At 37.9% G+C, this 26,787-nt stretch overlaps 2 protein-coding genes across 4 annotated transcripts in view; one reads left to right on the forward strand and one right to left on the reverse strand.

The window, feature by feature from the left end:
• LOC104099839 (uncharacterized) lies at positions 1 to 18,678 on the reverse strand. Of its 2 annotated transcripts, XM_033657024.2 has the most exons (11): positions 18,550 to 18,678; positions 18,317 to 18,420; positions 15,429 to 15,751; positions 15,244 to 15,297; positions 14,506 to 14,589; positions 3,410 to 3,535; positions 1,785 to 1,852; positions 1,172 to 1,241; positions 1,000 to 1,065; positions 849 to 926; positions 1 to 709 (listed from the first exon to the last, which is right to left on the reverse strand). In XM_033657024.2, exons 3-11 carry the CDS (start codon positions 15,702 to 15,704, stop codon positions 668 to 670), a joined length of 864 nt encoding a protein of 287 aa, XP_033512915.1. In that variant the 5' UTR covers positions 15,705 to 15,751; positions 18,317 to 18,420; positions 18,550 to 18,678; the 3' UTR covers positions 1 to 667. The 2 variants fall into 2 exon arrangements, with proteins under 2 accessions (XP_033512915.1, XP_009605256.1); XM_009606961.4 differs by lacking the exons at positions 18,317 to 18,420; positions 18,550 to 18,678 and adding an exon at positions 16,028 to 16,627.
• The window catches only part of LOC104099837 (uncharacterized), a 16,169-nt gene continuing 8,002 nt past the window's right edge, over positions 18,621 to 26,787 (forward strand). For both annotated transcript variants that reach the window (XR_011412554.1, XM_009606958.4), the window contains exons 1-3: positions 18,621 to 19,482; positions 20,587 to 20,669; positions 21,931 to 22,042. Coding sequence is in view for 1 of the 2 variants with exons in the window: in XM_009606958.4 (XP_009605253.1) it covers positions 18,621 to 19,482; positions 20,587 to 20,669; positions 21,931 to 22,042 (1,057 nt within the window). In the remaining variant the exon portion in view is untranslated. The remainder of the gene's footprint in view (positions 19,483 to 20,586; positions 20,670 to 21,930; positions 22,043 to 26,787) is intronic.

Here is a 26,787-nt window from a genome sequence, read left to right on the forward strand (position 1 = left end):
TAGAAGAAAGGGTAACACCGTCTTTTTATATTAATTTTAATAGACTAGTGGCTATTTTTGCTCAGCATTAAAAATGCTGGATAAAAAGTAAATACTACTTTTCCCACGCAATTTCTAGTTAAATTGAGGCTGTTGTAGAAACCCATAAACTTCAAATTCTTGATTTGAGTATGCCAAAAGTCTTTGGAACCACAAGGCCAATCTATTAAGGTTTATGGTGTATGAGAAAAAATAATCTACATCTTGTTCTTTTAGTTGTCATCCAGTCCATTTACTTCCGGATCTTAAACACATACAGCATGAAGGGAAAAGATCAGAGTATACACAAACACCAAGTGAGAAGTTAGATAAGCTTCTTTCTTTTACAAATGAAAAAGTGAAACATTTTACACACCGGAAGCTTACTTCAAGGGCAGCCCGGTGGACAAGGCATCCCGCGTTTACGCAGGGTCTGGGGAAGGGCTGCACCCTAAGGGGTGTAATGTAGACAGCTTACCCTAATGCAAGCATTGGTGACTGGTTCTACGGCTTGAACCCGTGACCTATAGGTCACACTGAAACAACTTTACTGTTGTTGCAAGGCTCGAAGCTTACTCCAAAGACTAAACAAACAACCATGAAATGGATGGATGAAGCAGTTCAACATCCAATCTCTTTGTATTAGGATTTATCTTTTTCGGCAGATCGTCATACCATCACCAATAGGCACCTTAGCAAGGCCAAGGAAATGATGTCAGAATTTCATCCTATATTTCATAATTACTTGGTCTAAGAAAATCCATAGAAAAATAAAAAGAAAAAAAAAATCCCCCAAAAGAAAAAAGGAACAAGAAAGTCCTCGTGCTTACCATACTGATGTCAACGCGTTTATCCTCCATCAAGTTTTGATTAAAATTTCTGATGCTAAGAGTCTTGGAATCATTCACCTAACAATAGAAAGGTTAGAGCTGAATAGCTTTTTGGAATTGGGAAACATGTGAAAAATGAAAATGTTCTTACCAGTGGATCGGCAACTCTTCCATGCCATAGGACATTATCCACTACAATAAGACCCCCAATTCTCACCTGCGGAAGGGGACAGAATTTACAATTTCAAAATTGCGAGGCATTCTAAACTATGCAGCAATTTTAGATGTGAATGAAGATGGTTTGAGATCATGTAACTCCTCACCAGTTGTAGCAGCAACTCAAAGTACTCTTGATACATTCTCTTTTCTGCATCAACAAAAGCAAAATCATATCTGCATAGAATTGGGAGCTATATAGTGAATGACCTTCCTCTTTTATCGATGTCGGTGAAGGTACAGTGAACGGTTTTCCTCTACATATAAATACTTGAGACATCTGACTTTGTTTTTCACTCTTGAGACATCAGTCTCGTTGAGGGTTCAGTTCTTTAAAGGGTAATGGCTGGCAAGAGTCTTGAAGTAATCCAAGTTTATTGACAGCAAAGAAAGTTTCTCACACAAGGTTTATCAAATGAAAGTAACTTAACTGAGGGAAAAAGTTTCTAGCATAGAAGTATTGTCACATTGCACATTAGAAGTATCTTAATCCAACCATAAGATAGTAGCTTTTTCAAAACTATGTACCCATCGAAAAAATCATTTCGTTTATACCTCGTCATTGTGCTAAGAATAGCTATAAGCAGTAGCTAAAAAGAAAGTAAATAAATTCCATAAGAATTACCCCTCAAAAGTAAGGAGTTTTTTAAGCGTTCGTTAATAACACAGAAAACTCAGAGTAAAAAACCAAACAAAAACAGGCCTTCGGTCAATATGTACCTGCAACTTTCCCCATTTTGAATCAAAGACTTCAAAGTATCTGCTGCTAGACCATGTCTCACGTCCACCTAATGACACATGCAGTCACCCATCAGTGATAGAATATCAAGACATGTTAGCACAGTTTACCGTGCTACCATGAACAAACATTGAAGAACGATAATAAGTCATTTCTAAATGAGAAATACAGTTTACGTTCAGTAATTTATGTTAGGCTGCCATAAAAAAAGACCTTAATGAGTTTAAAATACTCTTAAGCATAAGGATTTTAGCATATATAGAATTAAGACAAAATATATGCACGTTTAGACTTTAGCCTTCATAAAGAGAACAAAGGTGAAATGAGATTGAACGGAACTTTAGTGCATAGATGCAGACAATTCAGATAAGTAAGCTCAATCTTCCAGGAGAACGGTACGAGAGATGAAGATTTAAGACATAGAATTAAAAAGGATGTCGATGCTACAAGAGTGCTATGCGACAAAAGGTACCTAGTAAAGTGAAAAAAACAAGTTATATATGATAGTTCCATGACTAGCATGTTATGCGGGAGCGAACTTGAGGCCTCTAAGTAGGCGTTTGGCCATAAGTTTTGGAAGTTTTTTTCAATTTTTTTTTCTTCAAATATGTGTTTGTTTATAGAATTAATCTACTTTTTGGAGAGTTTGAAAACCAAAACTTCAAATCCCAAATATAGCTTAAGACCTCTTTTTGGGCCAAATCATGACCATTTGGGACTTTTTAGCTGAAACAAGGATGTTTTAACCTATGTTGCACGGACTTTACAAAATGAAGCTGCACCCGTGTCGGATCCTCCAAAAATACACTATTTTTGAAGGATCCGACATGCACCCGGCAACATTTTTTGGAGAGTGCGAGCAATATGGGTTTTAACATGTCAAAACTTGCCCTAAAGTTCATGTCCAAACACATTTTCAATTTTACATCAAGCTTCACCAAAATCAGCTTTTTCAAAAAATATTGGGGAATCTATGTCCAAACAGGTAAGACCCATCAAGTCAACAGAATATGTGTTGCAAAAATGCAGATATGTGGGAACATACAAGATTCGATAAGATTAGATATAATTACACCATACATTGGGTGCAAGTAGCACATATACAAGAATAAAATGAAGGAATGATGCCTGAGATGGTTTAATCATGTCTTAAGTAGACTTCCGAAAGCACCGGCCCATTGATGCAACAAAATGGTGATTGGAGGTACTAAATGAGACCCATAGACCTAAAATCACATGGAAAAAGTTGTCTAGAAAGCTTTGAATTTCTATCGATCAATGAGAGGTACCTATGAGCATAACAGAATGTAAACAAAGGATCCATCAATGCGATATGAACTAGTTGAATTAACATTTAGTTGATGTTACTCTTAAATCAGGTCCAGGTAGGATAAGTGTGAGATATAGACAACCTCTAGTTTAAAAGAGCTCCCGATTTCCCTTAGAGGAATTTTCTTTAACCATTATTGGAATGTGCCCCAAGTCCCAACACTGAAACAAATATAAGAAACCCAAATTTGGAATTAAGGCATAATAAAAAGGTCGACAACTACTACATCTCTAGTAGATTACATCTTATGAATCACAAAGGAGACACCACAATCACCTTATGTGACACACCAGCTCGATCATAATATCTTTTTGCAACTTCGATTGATTTGTCATCTCTTTCACAAGCAACTAAATGACCCTCTTCTGGAAGGACCAAGGCAACAGCCAAGGATGAATACCCCTGTGACAAGATCGACTCATATTAATGATCGATAGTGCATCCGATAGCAGATAAAACAACAACACTCAATATACTAATAGAGAATGTAAATAAATATCATTGCTGAAAGAAAATCAAAATTGATCGTATACTTGGTCAGTGCATTAGACTTGTCAAACACAGACAAAGTGATCCATGTAAGCTTTTTTGCTTTCCCACATGTTAGTTAGTTAGCTGTTGTGTAAATAAGCATAGTCTTACATGGAATAAGAGTAGTATAGGTATTGTGTATTGTTATAAATAGAGGTACTTGTATTATAGTTAACATATCAATAATATATTTTCTCCCGTGCTTTCTCACATGGTATCAGAGCCGTGGTGGTGAGACACATCCGGGAACTAGAATACAGAGCCAGAAGTCACCGTGCCTCAATTTTCCGGCGACTTTTCAAGGTTGTCTTGCGTCATCCCGCTCTCCGTCAGTGTTGTGCAAAATCCAACACTACCACAAGATACGTCATCGTCCGGCGACCAAACCCCAGTAAACATCTCCGGCAGCAGCCTCCTCACGCGCCTTCACGCGCCGTCAGAAGCTAGGGTTCCGGCGAGCGTGTGAGCTCACGCGCCGGCGAGTACGACCACTTCCGGCCATTTTTTGAAAATGTTTCTTCAGAACAATTGGGTCGTCTACTAATTCCGACCCCACCTTACTGTTTTCATTTTATTCCCACCACTTTGAGTTTTTTCTGGCAACTACACTGATTTTTCCGGCAGCTACAACCAATTTCCGGCGACTACAGTGTTTCCTTCGTCTGTTTCAGTGGATTACAATTGATTCTTTCTCTTATTTGGTAATAATCTGCTAGACCTCTCTTCAATCCAACGATGTCTTTAGGATTTGATGTTTTTGGGTTTAAAAACACGGGTTCTGGAAGTTCTAGTGTTATGATTACCTCGGAACCTTTAATGGAAGTTCAAACTACTTAGCTTGGGCTTCGTCTGTCGAGTTGTGGTATAAAGGTCAAGATGTTCAAGATCATCTAATCAAAAAGTCTAGAAGGAGATGAAAAGGCCATAGCACTTTGGGTGAAGATCAATGCTCAGTTATGTAGTATTCTGTAGCGATCTATTGATTCCAAGTCGATGCTCTTGTTTCGTCCATTCCAGACATGTTATTTGGTTTGGGAAAAAGCTAGCACTTTATACACTAATGACATATCTCGTTTCTATGGTGTGATATCGCGGATGAAAAATTTAAAGAAACATGAATTAGATATGTTTACTTACTTGGGACAAGTACAGACAATCATGGAGGAATTTGAGAAATTGATGCCAGTTTCTGCTAATGTTGAAAAGCAACAAGAGCAGCGACAAAAGATGTTTCTAATTCTTACCCTCGCTGGACTTTCTAATGATCTTGATTCGGTTCTAGACTGACTGTCCCTACTGTTGATGAATAATTCTCTCGATTACTCCGCCTTGCTGCAGCACCAAGTCACCCAGTGATCTCATCACAGACACTTGACTCCTCTGTTCTCGCATCCCAGATAGTGGACAATCGGGCATATCAAACTATGGAGAATAGATGAGGAAGAGGTCGTTTTGGAAGATCTAGAGCCAAGTGTTCTTACTGTCACAAACTTGGACACACTCATGAAGTGTGCTATTCCTTATATGGTCGTCCATCCAAAAATGCTTATGTTGCCCAGACCGAGACTACAGGTAACCGGGGATTTTCTCTATCTGAATGGGAATATAATGAGTTCCTTCAATATCGAGCAACTAAGCAGACATCTTCACAAGTAGCCTCGGTTGCACAGACTGATACTTCTATTGCTGCTAATTTTTTTGCTTGTGTTTCCTAGTCTAGTACTCTTGGACCATAGGTCATGGACTCGCGCCTTAATCATATCTGTGGTAATAAATCACTTTTGTCAAATATTGTATATTCAGTCTCTTCCCACTGTTACTTTAGCCAATGGGTGTCAAACTAAAGCAAAAGGAGTTGGACAAGCTAATCCCCTATCTTCTGTCACTCTAGATTCTGTTCTTTATGTCCTTGGCTGTCCTTTTAGTCTTGCATCTATTAGTCGTTTGACTCGTGCCCTCCATTGTGATATATATTTTATTGATGATTCTTTTATTATGCAGTACCACAGTACGGGACAAACGATTGGCACAGGGCGTGAATCAGAAGGCCTTTACTACCTTAACTCACTCAATCCTTCCACAGCATGTCTAATTACAGATCCTCCGGACCTAATTCACAGACGTTTAGGACAATCGAGTTTATCCAAGCTTCAGAAGATGGTGCCTAGTTTATCTAGTTTGTCTACATTAGATTGTGAGTCGTGTCAGCTTGAGAAACATACCCGGGCCTCCTTTCCGCGTAATGTTAAGAGTCATGTAGAGTCTGTTTTCTCTTTAGTTCATTCTGATATATAAGGTCCTAATAGAGTCAGTTCAACCATGAGATTTCGTTATTTTGTTAGTTTTATTGATGATTATTCAAGATGTACTTGGCTTTTCTTAATGAAAGATCGTTCTGAGTTATTTTCTATATTCCAGAATTTTTGTGCTGAAATCAAAAATCAATTTGGTGTTCATATTCTCCCTTTTCGTAGTGATAATGCCTTAGAATATTTATCCTCTCAGTTTCAGTAGTTTATGACTTCTCAAGGAATTATTCATCAGACATCTTGTCCTTATACCCCTCAGCAAAATGGGGTTGCAGAGAGAAAGAATAGGCACATTATTGGGACTGCTTGCACACTTCTCATTTAATCTCGTGTCTTGTTGTGTTTTTGGGGTGATGTAGTTCTCACAACTTGTTATTTGATTAATCAGATGCCTTCGTCTCCCATCCAGGATCAAATTCCGTATTCGGTATTGTTTCCTAGTCACCCTTATACTCTCTTCCCTCTCGTGTTTTTAGGAGCACATGTTTCGTTCATAGCTTATCCCTGGGAAAGATAAGTTAGCTCCTCGTGTTCACAAGTGTTCTTCCTTGGTTATTCTCGTGTTCAGAAGAGATATTATTGTTATTCACCCGATCTTCGTAGCTACCTTATGTCAGCTGACGTCATATTTTTAAGTCTAAACCTTTCTTTACCTCCTCTGACCAACATAATATATCTGAGGTCTTATCTATACCGATATTTGATAAGTTTACTATAGCTCCTCCTCCACCTTCAGCCACGGAAGTCTTACCTATACCAACCGTTGAGGACTCTAGTGTTGCTCCTCCTAGATCCCAGTCACAGGAACACCACTCTTGACTTATCATCGTCGTCCGCGCCCAGCATCAGGCCCAACTGATTCTTGTCCTGCACCTGACCTTGCTCCTACTGCGGACTTGTCTCTTCCTAGTACACCCGATTGCACTTCGGAAAGGTACACAGACCACACTTAATCCTAATCCCCATTATGTTGGTTTAAATTATCATCGTCTATCATCCCCCAATATGCTTTTATATCTTCTTTGTCCTTTGTTTCTATCCCTAAGTCTACAGGTGAAGCGTTGTCTCATCCAGGATGGCGACATGTTATGATTGACGAGATGTTTGCTTTACATACTAGTGGTACTTGGGAGCTTGTTCCTCTTATTTCAGGTAAATCTACTGTTGGTTGTCGTTGGATTTATGTAGTCAAAGTTGGTTCAAATGGCCAGGTTGATCGACTTAAGGCCCGTCTAGTTGCCAAATGATATATTCAAATATTTGGGCTCGATTACAGTGATACTTTCTCTCCCGTGGCTAAAATAGCATCAGTCCACCTTTTTCTATCCATGACTGTTGTTCGTTATTGGCCTCTCTATCAGCTGGACATTAAGAATATTTTTCTTCACGGTGACCTTGAGGATAAAGTTTATATGGAGCAACCACCTGGTCTTGTTGCTCAGAGGGAGTTTTGTGGCCTTGTATGTCGCTTGCGACGGTCACTTTATGCAGAGGCAGAGCTAGGATTTGAAGTATATGAGTTCTAAATTTAAGATAGAACCGTGACCTAAAACTAATATACAATAACAAGCAAACTAAAGAACCAGTACCGAAATTTAATATATATTTAAAACGTACCAATTACTTTATTTCAATTGCACTCGACCAATTACTTTATTTTAAAAAATAACAGAAGAGGTCAACAATCGATCAAACACAAAAGTTTAATCTGAAAACTTCTAAAGTCACTAATTTTATTAAGGATATTGGTCTCACTAAGAAAGTAAGAAACTAATAACAAGAAAGTAGGACCACACACCTTGTCGGGAACTCGACTTTTGAAATTTTGGGAAGCACAAAAGTACAAATTGACAAAGAGAATAAAGGTCAAAATATGGGACAACCCTAAAATCAAAGATTAAAAATCAAATTTTGTATAAATTGTTAACACAAATATGAAATATAAGAGGGAAACAATGACAAAAAAGAACAAAAAAGAAGGAGAAAGAAAGGAGAAATAATATATACAGAGGTCACCACTCACCAGAAGGAAGAAGAAGGGAGCAGAGTTGGACGGACAGTTTCTTTGGATTTTTGATTTGGCAGAACCCTAGCGTGATAGTCTTTTTTAATTTAGAGGAGCAATTTTTTTTTGTTCAATTTGATTTATGTTTTAATTTCTTATAAATAAAACAAGGTACAAAGTCCTAATGCGCTTCTTTGTTACTAAGTCATGATGGGCTTCTTCGTTTTGGACTTTGAAGCCTTGTATGTCTTAATTAAGTTTGTGATTTTTCTTTTTTAAAAAGGATAAGTTGTAAAATAGTTAAAGTTGCTTTCAAGGAGAATCGAACCTGCGTCCTTTGGCTCCGAACCCAGAACCCTGACCGCTGAACCCAGAGCCATTTTGTTAATGGGTTCGGCATATTATATTTATATAGGAACACTAAATTTTTCAACACAAATACAGGGTTCAGGAAAAAGTCACTGGGTTCGCCCGAACCAACACTCACTACTGTAGCTCCGCCCTTGACTTTATGGTCTAAAGCAGTCTCCTCGAGTCTGGTTTGGTAAGTTCAGTACAGTTATCCAGGAGTTTGGCATGACTCGTAGTGAAGCTGATCACTATGTGTGTTATCGGCATTCTCCTTCAAGTCTCTGTATTTATATGGTGGTTTATGTTGACGATATTGTTATTACCAATCTGAAGCATCTCTTCCAGCACTTCCAAACTAAGGATCTAGGCAGATTGAAGTACTTTCTAGGTATTGGGATTGCTTAGTCTAGCTCAGGTATTGTTATTTCACAAAAAAAAAATACTTTAGACATTCTTGAGGAGACAGGAATGATGGGTTGCAGACCTATTTACACTCCGATGGATCCGAATTCTAAACTTTTACTAGGACAGGGGGAGCCGCTTAGCGATCCTGCAAAATATAGGCAGCTGGTTGGTAAATTAAATTATCTCACAGTGACTAGACCCGACATTTTTTTTCCTGTGAGTGTTGTAAGTCAGTTTATGGATTCTCCCTGTGATAGTCATTGGATGCAGTTATCCGCATTCTTTGGTATATAAAATCGGCTCCAGGCAAAGGGTTATTGTTTGAGGATCGAGGTCATGAGCAGATCGTTGGATACTCAGATGCTGATTAGGCAGGATCACCTTCTGATAGACGTTCTACAACTGGATATTGTGTTTTTGTAGGAGGCAATTTGGTGTCTTGGAAGAGCAAGAAACAGAATGTAGTTGCTCGATCTAATGCAAAAGTAGAATATCGAGCAATGGCTATGCCAACACGCGAGCTAGTCTGGATCAAACAATTGCTTAGGGAGTTAAAATTTGGTAAAATCAGCCAGATGGAACTTGTGTGCGATAATCAAGCTGCCCTTCATATTGCATCAAATCCGGTGTTCCATGAGAGAACTAAACACATTGAGATTGACTGTCATTTTGTTAGAGAAAAGATACTCTCAGGAGAGATTGCTACAAAGTTTGCGAAATCAAATGATCAGCTTGCAGATATTCTCATCAAGTCCCTCACTGGTCCTCGTATTGGTTATATATGTAACAAGCTCGGTACATATGATTTTGTATGTACCGGCTTGAGGGGGAATGTTAGTTAGTTAGCTGTTGTGTAAATAGGCATAGTCCTACATGGAATAGGAGTAGTGTAGGTATTATGTATTGTTATAAATAGGGGTACCTGTATTATTGTTAACATATCAATAATATATTTTCTCCCGTGCTTTCTCACACCACCTTTCAGCCTTCTATCTTATACAATTTCAAGCTGTAAGAAAAAACTAAAAACATATTCCAATATTTGCCGTTTGGCATTTAGGATAATAATCTGGATAAAATCTTTACCAAATTATCCCTCATTTGGTAGCACAACAAATAGGTTCTCTCCAGATTATCTATCCATCTTTGAGGGATTACTGTATCATGGAGAAGGGGTAGGGGCCAGATTGTAATACCAGGAAAATAAACCCTCTAGGTAAGAACTTCAAATAGGAAAAACTCACAAGCAGAGATTCTTATTCTGTCTCCTTTTTCCTCTTCTTTCCTATACCCTTCCTCCACGGATGACTTTCTTCCCGCCCTCTATTGTAACGACCCGACTTGTCGTTTTAAGAATTTACGCCCCGTTCGGTGACTTAAGGTCTCGATCAACTTCGTAATATGTATTATGACCCGCGGGTGTGGTCGAGTTTGATTTACTGAAGATTCGGAATTTAATTAAAAGAGCAATTCTTATTTAGAAGCTTAAATGGAAAGAGTTGACCGGAGAGTTGACCGGAGAGTTGACTTTTGAGCAAACGACCCCGAAATAGAATTTCGAGGATGGCAATAGCTTCGTATGATGATTTCGGACTTAGGCGTATGTTCGGATTTGGATTTGGAAGTCCGTAGGACAATTCGATGCATTTTGGCGAAAGCTGAAAAATAGAAGATTTTTGGAAAAATCCTACCGAAGGATGAATTTTTGATAACGAGGTCGGATTTCGATTCCGGAAATGGGAATAGCTCCCTTACGCCAATTATGACTTGTGTACAAAATTTGAAGTCATTCCGGATTGATTTGATACGTTTCGGTGCAAAACATAGAAGTTGAGAGATTTGTAAGTTAAGAAATTTAGGAGTTTGGCCATGGTCAATATCGGGTCAAGACGACCTCTTTTCAGTGTTTTAAGTGCGCGAACAGGTCTGTAGCGTGTTTTATGATTGAAATTCATATATGGTTTGTGTTCGGGAGGTTCCGGATGAGTTTTGGGATGAGTTTTGAGCGAGTCCGGACATTTCGGCACTCTAATATTTTTCTGGCACTTTCGGGGATGCGGACCGCGCATTTTTGGGCGCTGAGGCGAAGGAGGGACGCGGACAGCAGCAAAATTTCGCGGCCGCGCTCAAATTTTCGCGGACCGCGCAATTCTGTCCGCGGCCGCGCTCCAGGAAGTTCTGCAGTCCGTTGGTCCGAATTCGGAAGCCTATATCTTTTGATCTACAAGAAATTTTGAGATGATTCAAAAACGAAAGTTGTAGTCCTTCGTGTCTAGTTTCCAGAAAGTTAAAGAAGTCATAATTTGGACATATGTAGAGAAAGTTATGGCCAAAACACTAAAGCTTTGCAGTGCAACCACCAAACTTTCGCGGCCGCGGTGGGAATTCCGCGGACCGCGGTGAGGCGTTCGCGGGGGCAGTGGAAATGCGCGGCCAGCGTATTGAGAATCTGAGAGGTGCACTATATATCCGAGGTTTAGGTTATTATTTCATTTTTGGACTTTGGGAGCTCGGTTGGAGACGATTTTTCGTGGGTTTTTCAAGAAATTCATCGGGGTAAGTGATTTTAACTCAAATTTGGTTAATATACATGAATATATCACTGATTTCATCATTTAGTTAGTACTTTGAGATGGAAATTTGGGGGGAAATTGTAGAAACTTCATAAACCACAAATTTAAGATTTGAAGGTCCATTTGACATCGGAATTTGATAATTTTCGTATGGTTGAACTCGTATCGGAATGGGTGATCAGATTTCGTAAAAATTATGTCGGGTTCCGAGAGGCGGGCCCCGCATTGATTTTTGTTGATTTTTTGCAATAAATTTTGAAGTTGACGTATTATTATCCGAAATTGTTTCCGATGAATTTTAATGAAGTTATACAATTAATTTGGATAGATTTGAGCGGTCCAGAGGTCAATTGAAGCAAGAAGGCGATTTTGGAATATCGGCCTAACTTCAAAAAGGTAAGTGTCTTGCTTAACCTCGAGTGGGGGAATTACCCTTAGGCATTGAGTCTTATGTGCCATTTGTGAAAGGTGAAAAGCCGTGTACGCGAGGTGACGAGTACGTACTCGGGATTATACATGCAAAAATTTATTGAATCAAAGTCTTAGGCATTATTGTGTAGTAAATTGGGAAATTGTGGAAAATTATTAAATCATCTGTTTGCCATTCCTAAATCCTTATTGTTGAATTTGTTTTTATATGATAATTTGATGTGATTGTTACTTGAAATATTTATGAAATTTCGTGAGTATTGTTGGTTTAATATTTGTTGTGAAATTAATTGATTTTGTTATATCTTTGGAATTTGGTTGTGGCCATTGGGTAAATTGTGATATGAATTGATTTTATTATGTTGCCATGTTAATTTCCCGTGTAAATTGTTGTGTTGTGTGAGTTGTTATTTTGGGGAGATAAGGGTGGCATTTCACCGTTGATATTATGTGGGTATAAGAGTGGCATTTCACTGTTGTTGTGTTTGTTGGAATATTGTCTGGGCGGAGCGATAAGGGTGGCTATAGGAGCGATAAGGGTGGCGATAGGAGCGATAAGGGTGGCTATTGATATTGTTTGGGCGGAGCGATAAGGGCGGCTATAGGAGTGATAAGGGTGGCAATAGGAGCGATAAGGGTGGCTATTGTCCGGGACGATATGTGATGATGTGGGGTTGTGGTGTTGATAATGTTCATGTGATGTTGTGATTTCCCTTGTGTTTATTTTTATACCTTGTGCAATTTGTCTTGTTGTTGGTAAATTGATAACAATCTGATTTATGTTGAAATTGAGAGCCTGTGACCATTGCCAGGCGGATTATAAAATGAAATGTGGGCACGAGGTGCCGTGAGTAAATAATGAGGATATTTGGCACGTGAATTGTCCGTGCAGTTGTGATATGAAATGTGGGCATGAGATGCTGTGATGAAATGATAATGATAATTGGCACGTGAATTGTCCGTGCAGTTGTGATATGAAATGAGGGCACGAGGTGCCGGGGAAATATGATGATTTAATTATGGGCACGAGGTGCCGTGGAAATATGAAAATGGGCTGAGACCCGTGTTTACGAAAAATATAAAAATGGGTTGAGACCCGTATTTTTATGATTATGAAATGAGGTGTCACATGGTGACTTCTTAATTGAAAGAATTATATTCAAAACATTTATTTGGAAGGATTTTTATTCAAAAAGAATTATATGAAAGAATTGTATTTGAAAGATATTTATTTGAAGAAATTATATTTGAAAAGATTTATTGAAAGAATTATATTTGAAAAATAATTATTTGAGAAAAACTACATTTGAAAGAGAGTTATTTGGAAGAATTATATGTGAAGGATATTTATTTGAAAAGCTTGAATTAATTGGGCGTACATGTATTTATTAATTGTTGAGTGATATTTATAGTATTCTTGTTGTCTCGCTGCGCATACCACTGGTTGTTTTATCCTGCCCTTATTGTTATCTGTTTCCTAATATTTTGTATATTATATTGCACAGGTTATTAGACTAGTGAGTGTCTTGACTGTACCTCGTCTCTACTCCATTGAGTCTTGATACTTACTGGGTACCGACCGTGGTGTACTCATACTACACTTCTGCACATTTTTGTGCAGAGCCAGGTATTGGAGATATCGGACTTGAGCAGAGTTAAAGTGCGATCGTAAGGATTCAAGGTAGAGTTGCTTGGCCGTCGCAGTCCCTTGGAGTCTTTTCATTTCATTGTACTGTTAATTTGTAATCAAACAATATTGTATATTCAGTACTCGTAATCATTCCATGTATTCAGTTAGAGTTTGTGACTCAGTACTACCAGTCTTGGGAGGTTGTATATTGTAATTATTTCCGCTGTTAGTTTCAAAAAAAAAAAAAAATGGCTTCAAAAAGTAATTGAAATTGGCTTACCTAGTCTTAGAGACTAGGTGCCATCACGATGTCTGTGGTGGGATTTTGGGTCGTGACATCTATCCTGTGTGAACAACCCCCGACCCCTGGTTCACAAGTCCCCTCCATGAAGACCCCTGTCGAGCACCTCTTCTATAATGACACCCTCACGCCTTCTCTTCTACAAAACCCCACTAAACGTGAGCCTTACCCATCAGAGTACCAGTAATGAGCCCCCTCCCCCCGGTCGCGAGCCTTCTGCTCTCCCCTCTGCCCCTCCCACCTTCTCCTTTTTATGGCAGAAAACGTACCCAGCAGTCAATATGCTATTATATTCTTAGGCCAGCTATCCTTTAGGCCCTTCACCTCTATAAGGGCCATCCTATCTCTATACTCTTCAATATAAATAGTCGTATGATGACTACAAGGAAATATCTGTCCCTTCAAATACATCCGATAAAATTGGAATGATACAAAGATGATATACGGGAGGATCAAGTTCCATTCCTCTCCCCCCTCTTCACTAGATTCTTTGTTACCTTTGGCACCATAAAGAACCTACATAAAGGATAAGAGAGGTGAAATCTCCAATCTTGTGCCATACGAGAGTATGACAGGAGAAGGTGTACATACTCAAACACAGCCAGTGCCACACAGACACTCAAATTCCAAATCCGATTATTCAATTAATTGTCATCAACAAGTATTCGTGGTTTCAACCTCAGGTTTCCAGCTTTTGGCATTTTAAATTTGCTACTTGAAGAGCTTTTGCAGCATAAATTGTCAGCAGCGCACCAGATATTTAACAAAGAGAAAGTATATGAGGTAAGAAAAGTATAAGGAAAAAATATAAACCAAGAAGAGGAGTTCATATACATACAGTATATGTGCCCACTTCAATGCACCTTTTTGCCCCAAGAATCTGGATGAGCATAGCAAGTAGTTGTGCTTGATCCGGTGACACCTATTACTAATAACAACAGTTAGTCAACATTTTAGTCCAAATATATCATTTTGTCAATCTCGTCATGAGAAAAAGCATCATCACTAATCACAGTCCTATCTTATAAAGCAAAGTTCTAAAACAATAAAAAGAACAAGGGAAATTTAAGTTCCAGTTGACCTTCAGTCTTTCAGAAAAAGATTCCCAATAACCGCATCTCATCCACTTCATCATAAGATGAGTGACTCAGATTGTATTTCATTTAAAGTTCAAATTTTCTTCAATTAAACATAAAGAGTCAGTTTTCATATATTTATTCGAGTGAATTTCCAAAGAATAAATTTATGTATACAACCACTGAGATCTTTTTTTCAAGTCAGACTCAGTCAGTAGTTGTTGTGTGTGACTTGGAGCCACACATCCAATAAATTTCCGAGGACCAAGGGTCATATAACATCCATAAATAACCCTTTTTTGAAAAGATCCATAGTTTTTTTTATGAACGAAGAGACTCTCGATATTTAAATACAGAAACTTAACAGGTTACTGAAGTCTTAGACTAGAAAGGTATCACGTGCATGTTTCAAAACTATGAACAGCAGAACAGCGGTAATGTGTAACTTACTTAGGAGGTAAAGGAAACAACAGTTAGCAAAGCCTAGGCTGACGAATTACCTGCATCTGACTGCCTCGCATTGTTGCTGTCTCCTCCCTAAGTTCACGCAAAATCTGAATGCAACCAAAAAAAAATAAAAGATAAGGAAATGAAGTCCAGATAGAGTACCTCCTTTCTTTTCTTTCTTTTCCCAATGTTTGCTTCTCTTCTCAAATTAAAATGGGTTTGCAACCAGAGCATTCACCTTTGGTTCTCTAACGTTTGACAATATGTAGTCATAAAGTGGCGAATCGACAGTTATAATTTGTTTACCACCATATCTAACATCACTTGCAACAGTAACTTGACTATCATGAAGTTTTGATGCCTGAAGCTGACAAAAGGAGAGAGCAGTTGCGGGCACATGCCTCGTCAAGGCTGAAGCATTTATGTGGTATATCAACGGAAAGAAACACCCATTAAATTTAGGTTGAGATAATGCAAATGAGTTGGTGCAGCGAAGCACCATGCGGCTGGACATAGGAGAAGTAATCAGCAGCCAATAGAGTTCAAGGAAAGTTGAACTCCCTGCAAGAAAACAAGTATAAAACGAAGCAGTTAGGAGAGTTGAAAAATAGGACACTAAAATTCAAATTAGCCAAGTGTTCTGACAGTCTCCCAGTACCTCTTGAGTGCTATGCTTTTTTATATTAAATTACAGGCAATAGAAGGAGCTAATATGAAAGAAAACAAACTTCTTTCTTTTTGGGATTTATCAACTCATTTTATATAACAAAGATAATGAGGATATACTAGTGGTGGGTAATGTGTTATATGGTTATCCATCTAGCTTAGGCTTCTTACCATCTCCAAAGTGGACTCCATTCGGTTCCCATGGCAAAGAACGAGTTAGCTTCAGCAAAATAAACTCTTTATATCTTATCATCTGGCAAGTGCAATTCACGTAATGGCATATTGAATCACAAATTTACATGGTTTATATTGGTAATGGTGTTACTTTGAACTAAATTTGTACATTTATATGTTAAAATTTTTTAGAATAAAAGAAAAGTAGGTAAAACTTTATTGTTTGAATCTCGAAATAAGTCAATAAAACAATAACTGTTAGAAATGAGTTAATCCAATCAACATGGGTAAAGAGGAAGTAATAATATGAGAATGTAGTGCAACAGTGAGAGTAATCATATAACATGTTTCTTACTACTACTTGATGGCCCCAAAAAGTGCAGAGACCGAGATATGGTTCACTATGAGGAGGCAAATTGAATGTCCATCCTGTTAAAGAGCGACTGGGGAGTGGATTTTGTAGTTTTGATTCCGCTTTTTCCCAACATTGAGTCAGTTAACAAGGGGCTGACAGTTCATTTTTGGAGCGAGGAAGCAATCAGAAATTCTCTGTAAACTAATTCTATAAGGTACTATGATTAGTTAGAACACAGCTGACCCCCCCCCCCCCCAACACCCACAGTACATTCTGGAAAACTTTATTCAGCAAGGAGGCAACTGTTCGCTAAGAAAGCTGCATCGAAGCACCTAGAAAGAGGCAAAGAATATGTTGACTCCTGCATCTTTTGTTTAAAAGTAAACATATTTTAATCCATTGTCTATGGACTTGGAACTACTGGGGATTTATTTTTCCTCTTGGAGACATGGATAGGTAAAGCCCCAGTCAGTTAAGATGTGCTCTTGACTTGGAACAGTTTGGGTGTTGGAAAAAACCAGGACAATATGGAGGGTTTCCAAAATGCTTATTTTGGAATATCTGGTTGGAAAGAAAGAAGGATATTTCTAGGGGAAGATTTGTCAACATCACGTTTCAATCACCCACTATACTTGTAATGTATGCGATACATATCCGAAATCCCAGATTGACATTTATGGTTTTCTGGAAAAATTAAGCTTGTACAATTGACTACTTGATGTATTTTGTGTAATCTTCATACAGTAGTCTAACTTTGTATAATTTTAAGAAATCCAATAGTGCCATATTAATCAAATTTCAATTACTTATGATGCCAGCACTCTAGGTTATTCAGACAGCTATACTTTATGCCCTCGTAACTGCTATCACTAATGCCAGGAAATGAAGGCCAGGCACCATGTTTTCCAGACATGTAAGGCCTATGGTATTTATGATTAACAGGTGAATTTTGACAGATTTTGTAGTATGCATTATACAAGCTACAATTTCGAATAAAACATCAAAGAAAAGAAAACTCATAGATTGGCACAAATAGTAGGATTGGCGTGATCTAGCTTCCCAACTTGAATCATGTATAATCTTACTCCGATGGTACGAATTTTATATTATAAATTGACATCTGGATCAATTTGGAAGGTAGGATTGTAGCATCGTATAATCCAGATCACCACAGAGGTAGATCTTCTAGGCTTTTAACAAATTTGTATGCCACAAAGACTTCCTCTTTAGTGTTGATTCAATTGTCTTAGGCAGATCTAGAGGAAATGAGGAATCAGATATGGTCCACAGGTTCAAAACTCGAAGAGTATGCCCGGAGGGATCTACCCTGCTCCCATTGAAAAACTAGACTTCAGTCAACAGTAGTTTTCAAGCTCGTAACATGCACCCTACTCACATATCCTACATTACATCGCTACCACTGAACCAAAGCCTTGGGTGCCAACCAATTATCTGTCTTGTGAAATGTTTCTTCTCCTGCTTTTGCGGTTACCTCATATAAGTTCCTACTCATTGCTCTTGCCAGTCAACACCAGTGGCGAAGCCAGAAATTTTACTAAGGGGTGTCAAAATATAGTATGTATACTTGGTGGACCTTCCAAAGTTCTATAGCCTTTCACCATTTCGGGAGTTCACAACCCTCAGAGCATCATTCACCATAATATCATCTTACTCAGCTATTTCTAATTTTCCACTGTTAAAACATCCCTTCTAACCAATATGATATATTTCATAGTGGACCTTGGTTTTCTTATTTTCAGTTCTTTGCATTAACCAGTCCTAAATTAAGTGTAACTATATCACAAGCTCATGTAACAACTAAGAAGCGAGAAAAATAACACTTTATTCAACGAAAATAAAATGGAATAAGCCACATGGGAAAAATTACCCAGAAAAAGAAAACGAAAAATAAATAGAGAGAATTGACGAACCTCAAAGAAATCTCTGGTGAACTGTTGGGAAAATTAGCCGAGTCTCTGGTTCTTCAGTTTGCTTTGTTTGTTTTCCCTTTAATTCCACCAACAAAGATAAAGCTCTACGAAATGTCAATTTTAGACATCATTATGTAAATTGTATGACAACTGTAAGGGTATAACAGTCATTTCAATTACAATATTTTTTATTCGTATTCAATAATTTTAAAAAAGAAACGAAAAATATTTACCTTCCATCTTCACTAACCAATGACTCAAAAACAAAACAAAACCTAAAACCCCTAAACCTCATCACTCAACAATGGCAGCTACAACAAAGTTTCTCCAACTCCGGCCAAAACTCAAACCTTTCCCTGAACCCAACCCCATTTTCCCCCATTTCTTCTCTTCGAACTCTAATTCCGATCACCCCCAAATCCCTAATAATACACCACCCCCTCCCTCAGAACCACCCCACCAACCCCCCACACCTAAACCCTTCTCTTTTTCCTCTATCGCCAATAATCCCAGAAACCAAAACCCTTCTTCTAAAACCCCATCTTTAGAAGAAATTAGAAAAAACCTCGCTGAGTTCCGCCGCCGTTCTGATTCTATTCCTCCACCGCCGTCATTTCAAGAAATCTACAAAAGAAATGTCAATAATGCCCCCAGACCGGGCCCCACTGGAAAGCTTGACCTTAGCGCCATTCGCGCTAACCTCCGTAACTTTAACAACAACAATAACAACAACAACCAGAATAATGAGAATAGAGGGAAGTTTTTTGACTCGTTATCCCTCTCGCGATATAAAGATAGTTTAAAGTTGAGACCCAATATGGATAAAGTGATTGGTGGGAGTGAGAATTTGCCTGTGTCAATTTTTGGTAAGGAAATGATGAGGGATATAGATGGTGGTGATAAGGAAGGTACGAGGCCTGAGTTTGTTAGGATGTACAGTCATGGTGAATTAGGTGAGAAGTTGAAAATGTTGAGGCCCGCGAAAAAGAAAGAGGGTGAGAAGGGTTGGTTTTTGTTGAAAGAGTTGAAGGATAGATTGGCGAAGCTGAGGGAGACTGAGGAGAAAGAGAGCAAGTTGAGGATGGCTGGCGACATGTTTAGGGACATAAAAGCTTCTCTTGTTAAGTTGAGTACTGATGATGAGGAGAAGGCTAAGAGGACAATGAGTGAGTTTGCCTTCTCCCCCCCCCCCCCCCCCCCAATCATATTTGTGTGCAGTTTCGGTGTTTGCTTATGTATTTGTTTATTTGGATAACTTGTGCAGAACCATGTATAATAAATGTGATGCTGTGAATTGTTTAGTTATATTTATATATGCAAGTGTGATCAAATGCTAAAAGCTTAGAGAAGCACCTATGGCTACCAGAACTTTAAGCATAAAGCTCATGCTTTAGTGACTAAAGGGGTGAGGTAGAAAATACATGGGACATATATTTATAAGCAGAAACAATTATATATATATACAAAGGAATTGAAAACTACAATTAAGTGGTGTTGGGAGGTTAAGTTTTGGTTTATTATTGCAAAGAAATATAAGTGTAGCTGCATCTAATGGTGTGGTCTAACGTTCAATTGGGATGAAAATCATGGGGGATCAGAGTTCAAATCCTAGTCGAGGATAACAATTGCTAGGTTATTTCTTCCCATATGTCTAAGAATTGGAGGTTGAGTTACTCGATACCTGTTCTGGTAGGATTTAGCAGGTATCAGGTAGAATAGTTAAGGTGCGCAAAAGTTCGCCGGACGACCTCCATTATATATATAAAAAGACATGTAAGTGTAGCTATTGTGGTAATATAAAGTATTTGGAATTAATTGAGGTCATACAAAGGGGCTAGTGATTGAGTCATTGGTCTGATTCATCTCTTATGAATATAATATTTTTCCCATGAATCTTCTCTAGGAACCCAGTTCCATAAGAGCTGCTCTTGAAAATACCATTTATAGAAGAGTTTCTAGCAAAACTATACTCATAAAATGTACATATTGTGGAAAATGTGCAAAGCCTTCACAATGATGTCAAAAGATTGTTTCTGTGTTTGCAATCTTTTTATATTCAATTAGTGGGCCTTAGGCCAATTTGCTAGTAATTATTCATTAGTCAACACAGTGTGCATCGAGGGCTAATATCAATTCTTGTTTTCTTTAATATAAGCTACAACTAGATTTAGGTCTGGCGCTTCCTTCCTTGCAAGCAGCAACACTTGTATGTCACTTGAAGATGGTTTGAACATCTTATATGATACATTGATTACAATTACTTTTTACAGTTCAGAGACTTGATGTCTTGGGGCAGCTGGGTGGTACCCCAAGCTTTATGTTGCATCCACCAAAAGAAGAATTGGTTGAAAAGGTAATAAGTGTTTTGTTCTCAGTTATCTTTCTGTCAATGATGCTGCTATTTCTAATTTGATTACTCATGATAAACCTTTTTGATGTCCAACCTGCACTCAATAGTTTTTAAGTATTTGGTTTTTCTGAATATGAGTCACCTATGAAGCATTCATTTCAGGGATCTGAATGGTATTTTGCCTTCAGTGATGATCTGAGCAGCAAGCATAGTCTCTTCTTTCTTTAGTAGAAAATCTAGGAGTGGATGCATTTGGCTTTAAAATCTAAAAGCAACATTTGAGACACGAGAGATTAAACCAGACCTTAACACTAAACATGACACTTTTTGCTGATTTTTGGTAATTTTAATAATTAAGATGTTATACATAATCGTGAACTGCATTAGAGCAAAAGGTTAATGCAATTATGCGAGTTACATTTTTGCTTTACCATATGTATAAAAAATAATAACTTGAGGTGGCTTTCTTATAGTTTGGATATGCTATTTTGGGGTCAATCTATTAAGAATAGGGTTGCATAGTTATGGTTCTTTCCCATCAAAATTTAATTTTATTCAAGACAAGTTATTACAAATACAAGAGCGGGCGGTGATTGTATGAACCAGTGTACGGACCGTGTGAATCAAATATGGTATTGATGATTCACATGGTTTTCTACCATATGTAGTTCATTTTTATTGTTCATACTTAAGAGTTAAGAAGAAAAAAGGTCTTTTTTTCATTTTCCAAGAATGTTATTAAAACAACAACAACAACAGTGTAATCCCATAAGTGGGGTATGGGGAGGGTTGAAAGTACGCAGCCTTACCCCTACCTTGTGAAGGTAGAGAGGCTGTTTCCGGTACACCCTCGGCTTAAAGCAATCATGCATAATCACAACAGTATAAAGAACAAACATAGGCTTTTATTTATTTTAGTCATCCAAATAATCTATAAAAAAGATTAAGATGTATATTTGGTCCGACTAAATTGCTCTTTGTCATATTGCATTTCAGTTTGATCTATTTGTCCAGTTTTTGTTTAATTAAGCAAAACAAGAAAAAGAAAACATAAAAGAAAGGAAAAGTGGAGGCATGGTTGATGGTTGTCTTGATTCGCAGCCATAATTTACAGAGCTCATCCATGATTTTGTACTCTCTTATTGTTCTTTCTGTTCTTTACTTCGTTTAGCTCAGCAAGTAGCATCAGTTGTCTGATTTCTATTGTCCATGTGGCTGTCATTCATTTAAGTGAATGTAATAACTTGTGGACAATTTTGAACAGTATTTCCACCCAGATAACATGTCATCTGAGGAAAAAATGAAACTGGAGCTACAAAAAGTGAGAGATGAGTTTAAAATGTCAGAGTCGGATTGTGGCTCATCACGTGTTCAAGGTCAGTGGTCTAGTTTTATGGTGTCTTGTTGTTTTAGGTTGCTATTTAATATCTTTATTTCTTCGGTTGTTTCCTTTTTTCCCCCCTATACTTGATATTCTTGGTGCTCTTTATGCTACTTTTGAGGTTCCGTTGAGTAGTTTGTATCTGGCTTTAATATGGAAGTTGGTCTAGATACTTTCCACTTGAGCAGATTCTATGTTCTTTTCTGTTTCTAGAGTAGATCTTTTTCCTAGAAAGAATTTCCTAGAAAGAGCTTTTTGTCTACACTGATACACAGACCTATCCATATATCAAACAGAACCCACAGTCACTCATTCTTCATTGGACATTATCCTCTGCCCCTCTCCTTACATAACACCACTTTCCAGCATTTAAATTCAAGCTGATTCCCCTGCTCTTCCGCAAGGCTAATTTAAATTCTTCCTCTGATTTTTGGTAGTTAATTGCAGTGCCAGGGAATAATCTATATCCTGTAGAAAGCAGTATTAATTTGCTTGGAATCGCTTTTCTTCTGATTGTCTACAATGTGGAGACCAAGAAAGGGTAATGACTTCCAAGTTCCAAGTTAAGCTAGCGAGCTGAGTGTAGTCAGTCAAACATTTAGGTTCGCAGAGATCTTGACCCAAGATTTTAGGATAACTAAAAGACCAATAACATTAGGTTATGAGACTTGGAAGACAAACGGTTTAACCAAGTTTGGGTGTTAAAAATTGGAGTCCATTTTCCATCATTTCCAAAGGTGCAATTACTGCTCACAAAGAAAAGGTGCAATTGACTGCATCGAGTTTGTTCAACATGATTTGACTGATAGTTCCCTTGTGATGATTTACTTAGGAAATACAGTAAAAAATTTTAATGCATTTGAAAAGGAGGAATCTATGTTTCTTTGATCAATGAATTCTGATTAATAAAGGTTCATCTAAATCTGTTCTGTCAACATCGTATTTGATTGACACTCAGTCGCTTTGAGAAAATAGTTTCTCTGCCAATAGTTATGGAGCAATATGGGTCTAAAATATGATTTTGGCTGAGGAAAAGAAAGAGAGGAAATTCAGCATCTATTTCAAATGAAACTGTAGATGAGAATTTTGAGTAATTGAAGGTTCTATTAGAAGGCATTTTTGTTCAATAGGTCCCATGTAGCAGTTCTGGATTAATGCAGCAAGAAGTTCTTTTACTGAAATATTCCAAGGATTAATGCCGCAAGAAGTCCTTTTATTGGGGCAGAATAGGTGTGCAAAAGCTGTCTTTTTGGGATTCAAATGTTTGAGGGAAAGAGCGAGTGATTAGTTGAAAGCTTTAAATGAGAGAGTGTACAGCAGTCTCTTATGAGATAACCTTGCAACTAGGATGAAAGACAAACCGAAGAGCTACTACATAAAGTTGTGACCCTTTGAAATCACTTGGTGCAAAAATCCCCCATGGCTTAGTTGAAATTGCAAAGGTTTAGGGACACTTGACTTAGGTCACAGGTTTGAGTCCTGAGGCATGCTAGTGGAAAAGGGTAGGGAAGGGTAGGGTGCTGGACCCATTATCCCCGAGTTTTGAAGGCTGCGGTTGGTCCCAAGGGTTGGCCCCAGATGGATTTATCGGTCTTAATTTTTTTTTTACATAATTGACCAACCCGAAGAAATATAAATGATTCTATCTTAGCGATAATTGTTTTTTTGTTAATGGCATGGGAGCTGATAAACCCTGGTTGTAGTTTTTGTTCCACCTCTTGCATCTTGTGGTAATAACGTTTCACCTGAAAATTCCACTTCCCATGTCTTTCCTCCAAGTGTCCTTTTCCGGTTGTGATTCGTTTAGTTTGTAGATACTTCCGTCGAATTTTAAAGATCAATTAATTTCAGCTTCTTTACGTTTGGTTTAAAGAGAGAATACTTTGGGTAGGCTTTGTTGAAAACCTAAATATATAAATCAATAAAATTTCACTCTCTAATAGCTTAACCTTTTAGATGAGCGATTTACTTAAATCAATAGCATTCCAGTATAGGTAGAGGTCCTGGATGCAAGTTTTGCCATCAGCTGTTGATAAAAAGTGTCCGTTGAACTTGAGGAAGAAGAGCATTTGGAAGTAAGTCTACAGAAGCAACTGCTGACCTTTTTTTTCTGGTGGGGGGAAGTCTGATCCAGTATGCCGACATTGCTAGTTCCTTCATGGTCTGAAGCAATCTAGTATGCTGGCATTGCTACTTCCTTCATGGTCTGAAGCAATCTCTACAAGGTTTGTTTGGCTGGTTTAGTCATCTAGTTTAGCAATTTGTAGATGCACAGTGAGTCAGATCACTCGGTGATGATAAGTAACACGGCATTGAAACAAACAGTTTAAGAATTTAGGCCAGCTCAAGTATTTCTTGGGCATGGAAGTGGCTTGAGCTATTTCAGGTATGATTATCTTGTAAAAATAAAAATGTCCTTGATATCTCAGAGATGACTAAAATAACACTATCGACCAAATACACACATCAAGAGTGGTACATCCTTCGTGAAGGGTGCTCCAGGTTAGAGATTCATATATGAGAATCAAGGAGGCGCTAAGGTTAATGTTTATGTTTGGAATCTCCTTTTGATAGAGATCCTCCTAAAGATATCGTGTCACAGTTAGAGGAAATCCCCTAAAAATAAAATAGCATGGGGAACTGATGAATGCTGTTAAAGCAGTGTTTTAAGGAGTTGAAGTTTGAAAGACAACGTAGATGAAGTTGTCATAATCGAGCAGCGATGTGTATTACTTATAATTGCTCTTCTATGAATGAACCAGACATCGAGATTGGTACATCATTCACGAGAAAATATAATTCGGGGTGCAACTCTATTTAGTTTTATTAGTTCAAAGCCGAGCTTATTAATATGTTCATCGAAGCATCCCAAGGGCCGAGGGTTAAATGTATATGTAGCAAGTTTGAAGATATGATTTGTATCCTCTATGGTGAGGGAGAGTGTATGATTGTCCCAAATTTATTTTACATTAATAAGTATATTGTAAATGGTATAATTTGGAAATGCAATAATTGGCATCCTTCTTTTGCCCCCTCTATGGTCTTTCAAAGGCTAAAAGAATAAAAGAGCACCAAAGTAGGCTTTAAACCAAAGCACGAAGAAAGCATGCTTAAGCGAAAGAAGGTGCAAAATAAAACTAAAAAATGTGTAATTTCATAAAAAATAACTAGACACGGACAACAGTTATATATCAAAGTGAAAAACTACAATAAATGAAGTGTATATAACATCAACTAAAAACATTGTATCTTTGCATCTAATTCAAAAATTTTATTGGGATTCGGAAATAAACTCAACCATTAAGGGGTCGTATGTTTGGCTGTATTAGTATAATTAATCTCAGCGTAAAATCCCGCATTAAATAATATAGCATTTGGTTGGTTGCCAAAGAAAAAAAGCTTAATAGGCAAATAGACAATCGTACTTGCACGGAGTTCTGTTCCCGCTCCTTAACTCCATAAATTTTCATCTAGATTCCAGACACATGAACTTATCCGAGGCCTCCGTTTTAAACACTTATGTCTCTACATGTCTCTCAATTGAGCTGATGGAGATAAATGTCAGATAAATATCAGGTCACGTCATCATATATTTTCACTTTTAAGCAAATCCCAAATCCATCCCAACTCTTTTTCCTCCATTTGTTCCACCCATCACCATCGGAGTTTTGTGAGGTGGATAGTTTTTCCCAGCGAGGTTGGGAGAAAAGGCTCATGGGGTATAGTTCTAGGGTTGCTAAAACTCAAACAAAAGGAACAAGGGATTGCCGGAGAAAGATGGATCCTGCCGGTGTTTGATTTTCCAGCATAGATTCCGGCCAAGAAAAGTTTTCCGGCCATCTCCATAAAAAATTCCTCCAGTAATCTTCTATCCCATAAGAATCTAACTAACAATAGAACTTTTCTTTAATAGAATTGAATCATACCAAAACTTATGGCTCCATCATTTTTCAACACTGGTTTAGCTCAAAACACCCACCATAGCTCCGTCTTGAATCTTTACCAATTCCTTTCTCTTCATCAAGAACGCACGCCACCTTCACCACAAACAACCCTCTTTCATTCCCTTAAGGCTTAAAATCAATCTACCTGAACACCTTCATCCACAGGCTACAGATAATCATTAGAAACACTCGTGCTCATCCACAAAAGAGTCTGATCTCAAAAGCCATCCCCCATCGTCCCGTTCAAGAAAACAATTGCGTCTCTATTTCCTCCACTTATTCACGTCTCCTTATACATGTGCATACCACGTTTTTTATCCAGCTCAGTTAAATTAATCCCGCGTAAGCACAGTCAACATTGTGTTTAAAATGCTGGTTTTGAACATGTTCCGGTGTCATGATGAAAACCGTAGAGGTTGGGAGGTAGGGAACCTATGTTGCATGGGCTCTCCGAAAATGTTACTGGGTGCATGTTGAATCCTTCAAAGTAGTGTATATTTGGAGGATGCGACATAAGTACAACACCATTTTGGAGAGTTTGCGCAACATAGCTTGGAACATAATTCCGTGCAAGTACAGTGTCTATTTGCCAATAAGTTTGGAAAAAATAATTGCCATACTAACAAATGTTGTGTTTGGTTGACTGCATATTGAAGATGGCGGTATTAAATAATATCTGCATTAAGTTATGCGATATGTATTATTTTATACACGATAGAATGTGTAATCAGAATATGGGAATTAGTAATACAGAAAACTATTTAAAGATAACAATGCCCTTAAAGTAAGTAAACCT

Source organism: Nicotiana tomentosiformis, chromosome 12, assembly GCF_000390325.3.
Source record: "Nicotiana tomentosiformis chromosome 12, ASM39032v3, whole genome shotgun sequence".
NCBI lineage: Eukaryota > Viridiplantae > Streptophyta > Magnoliopsida > Solanales > Solanaceae > Nicotiana > Nicotiana tomentosiformis.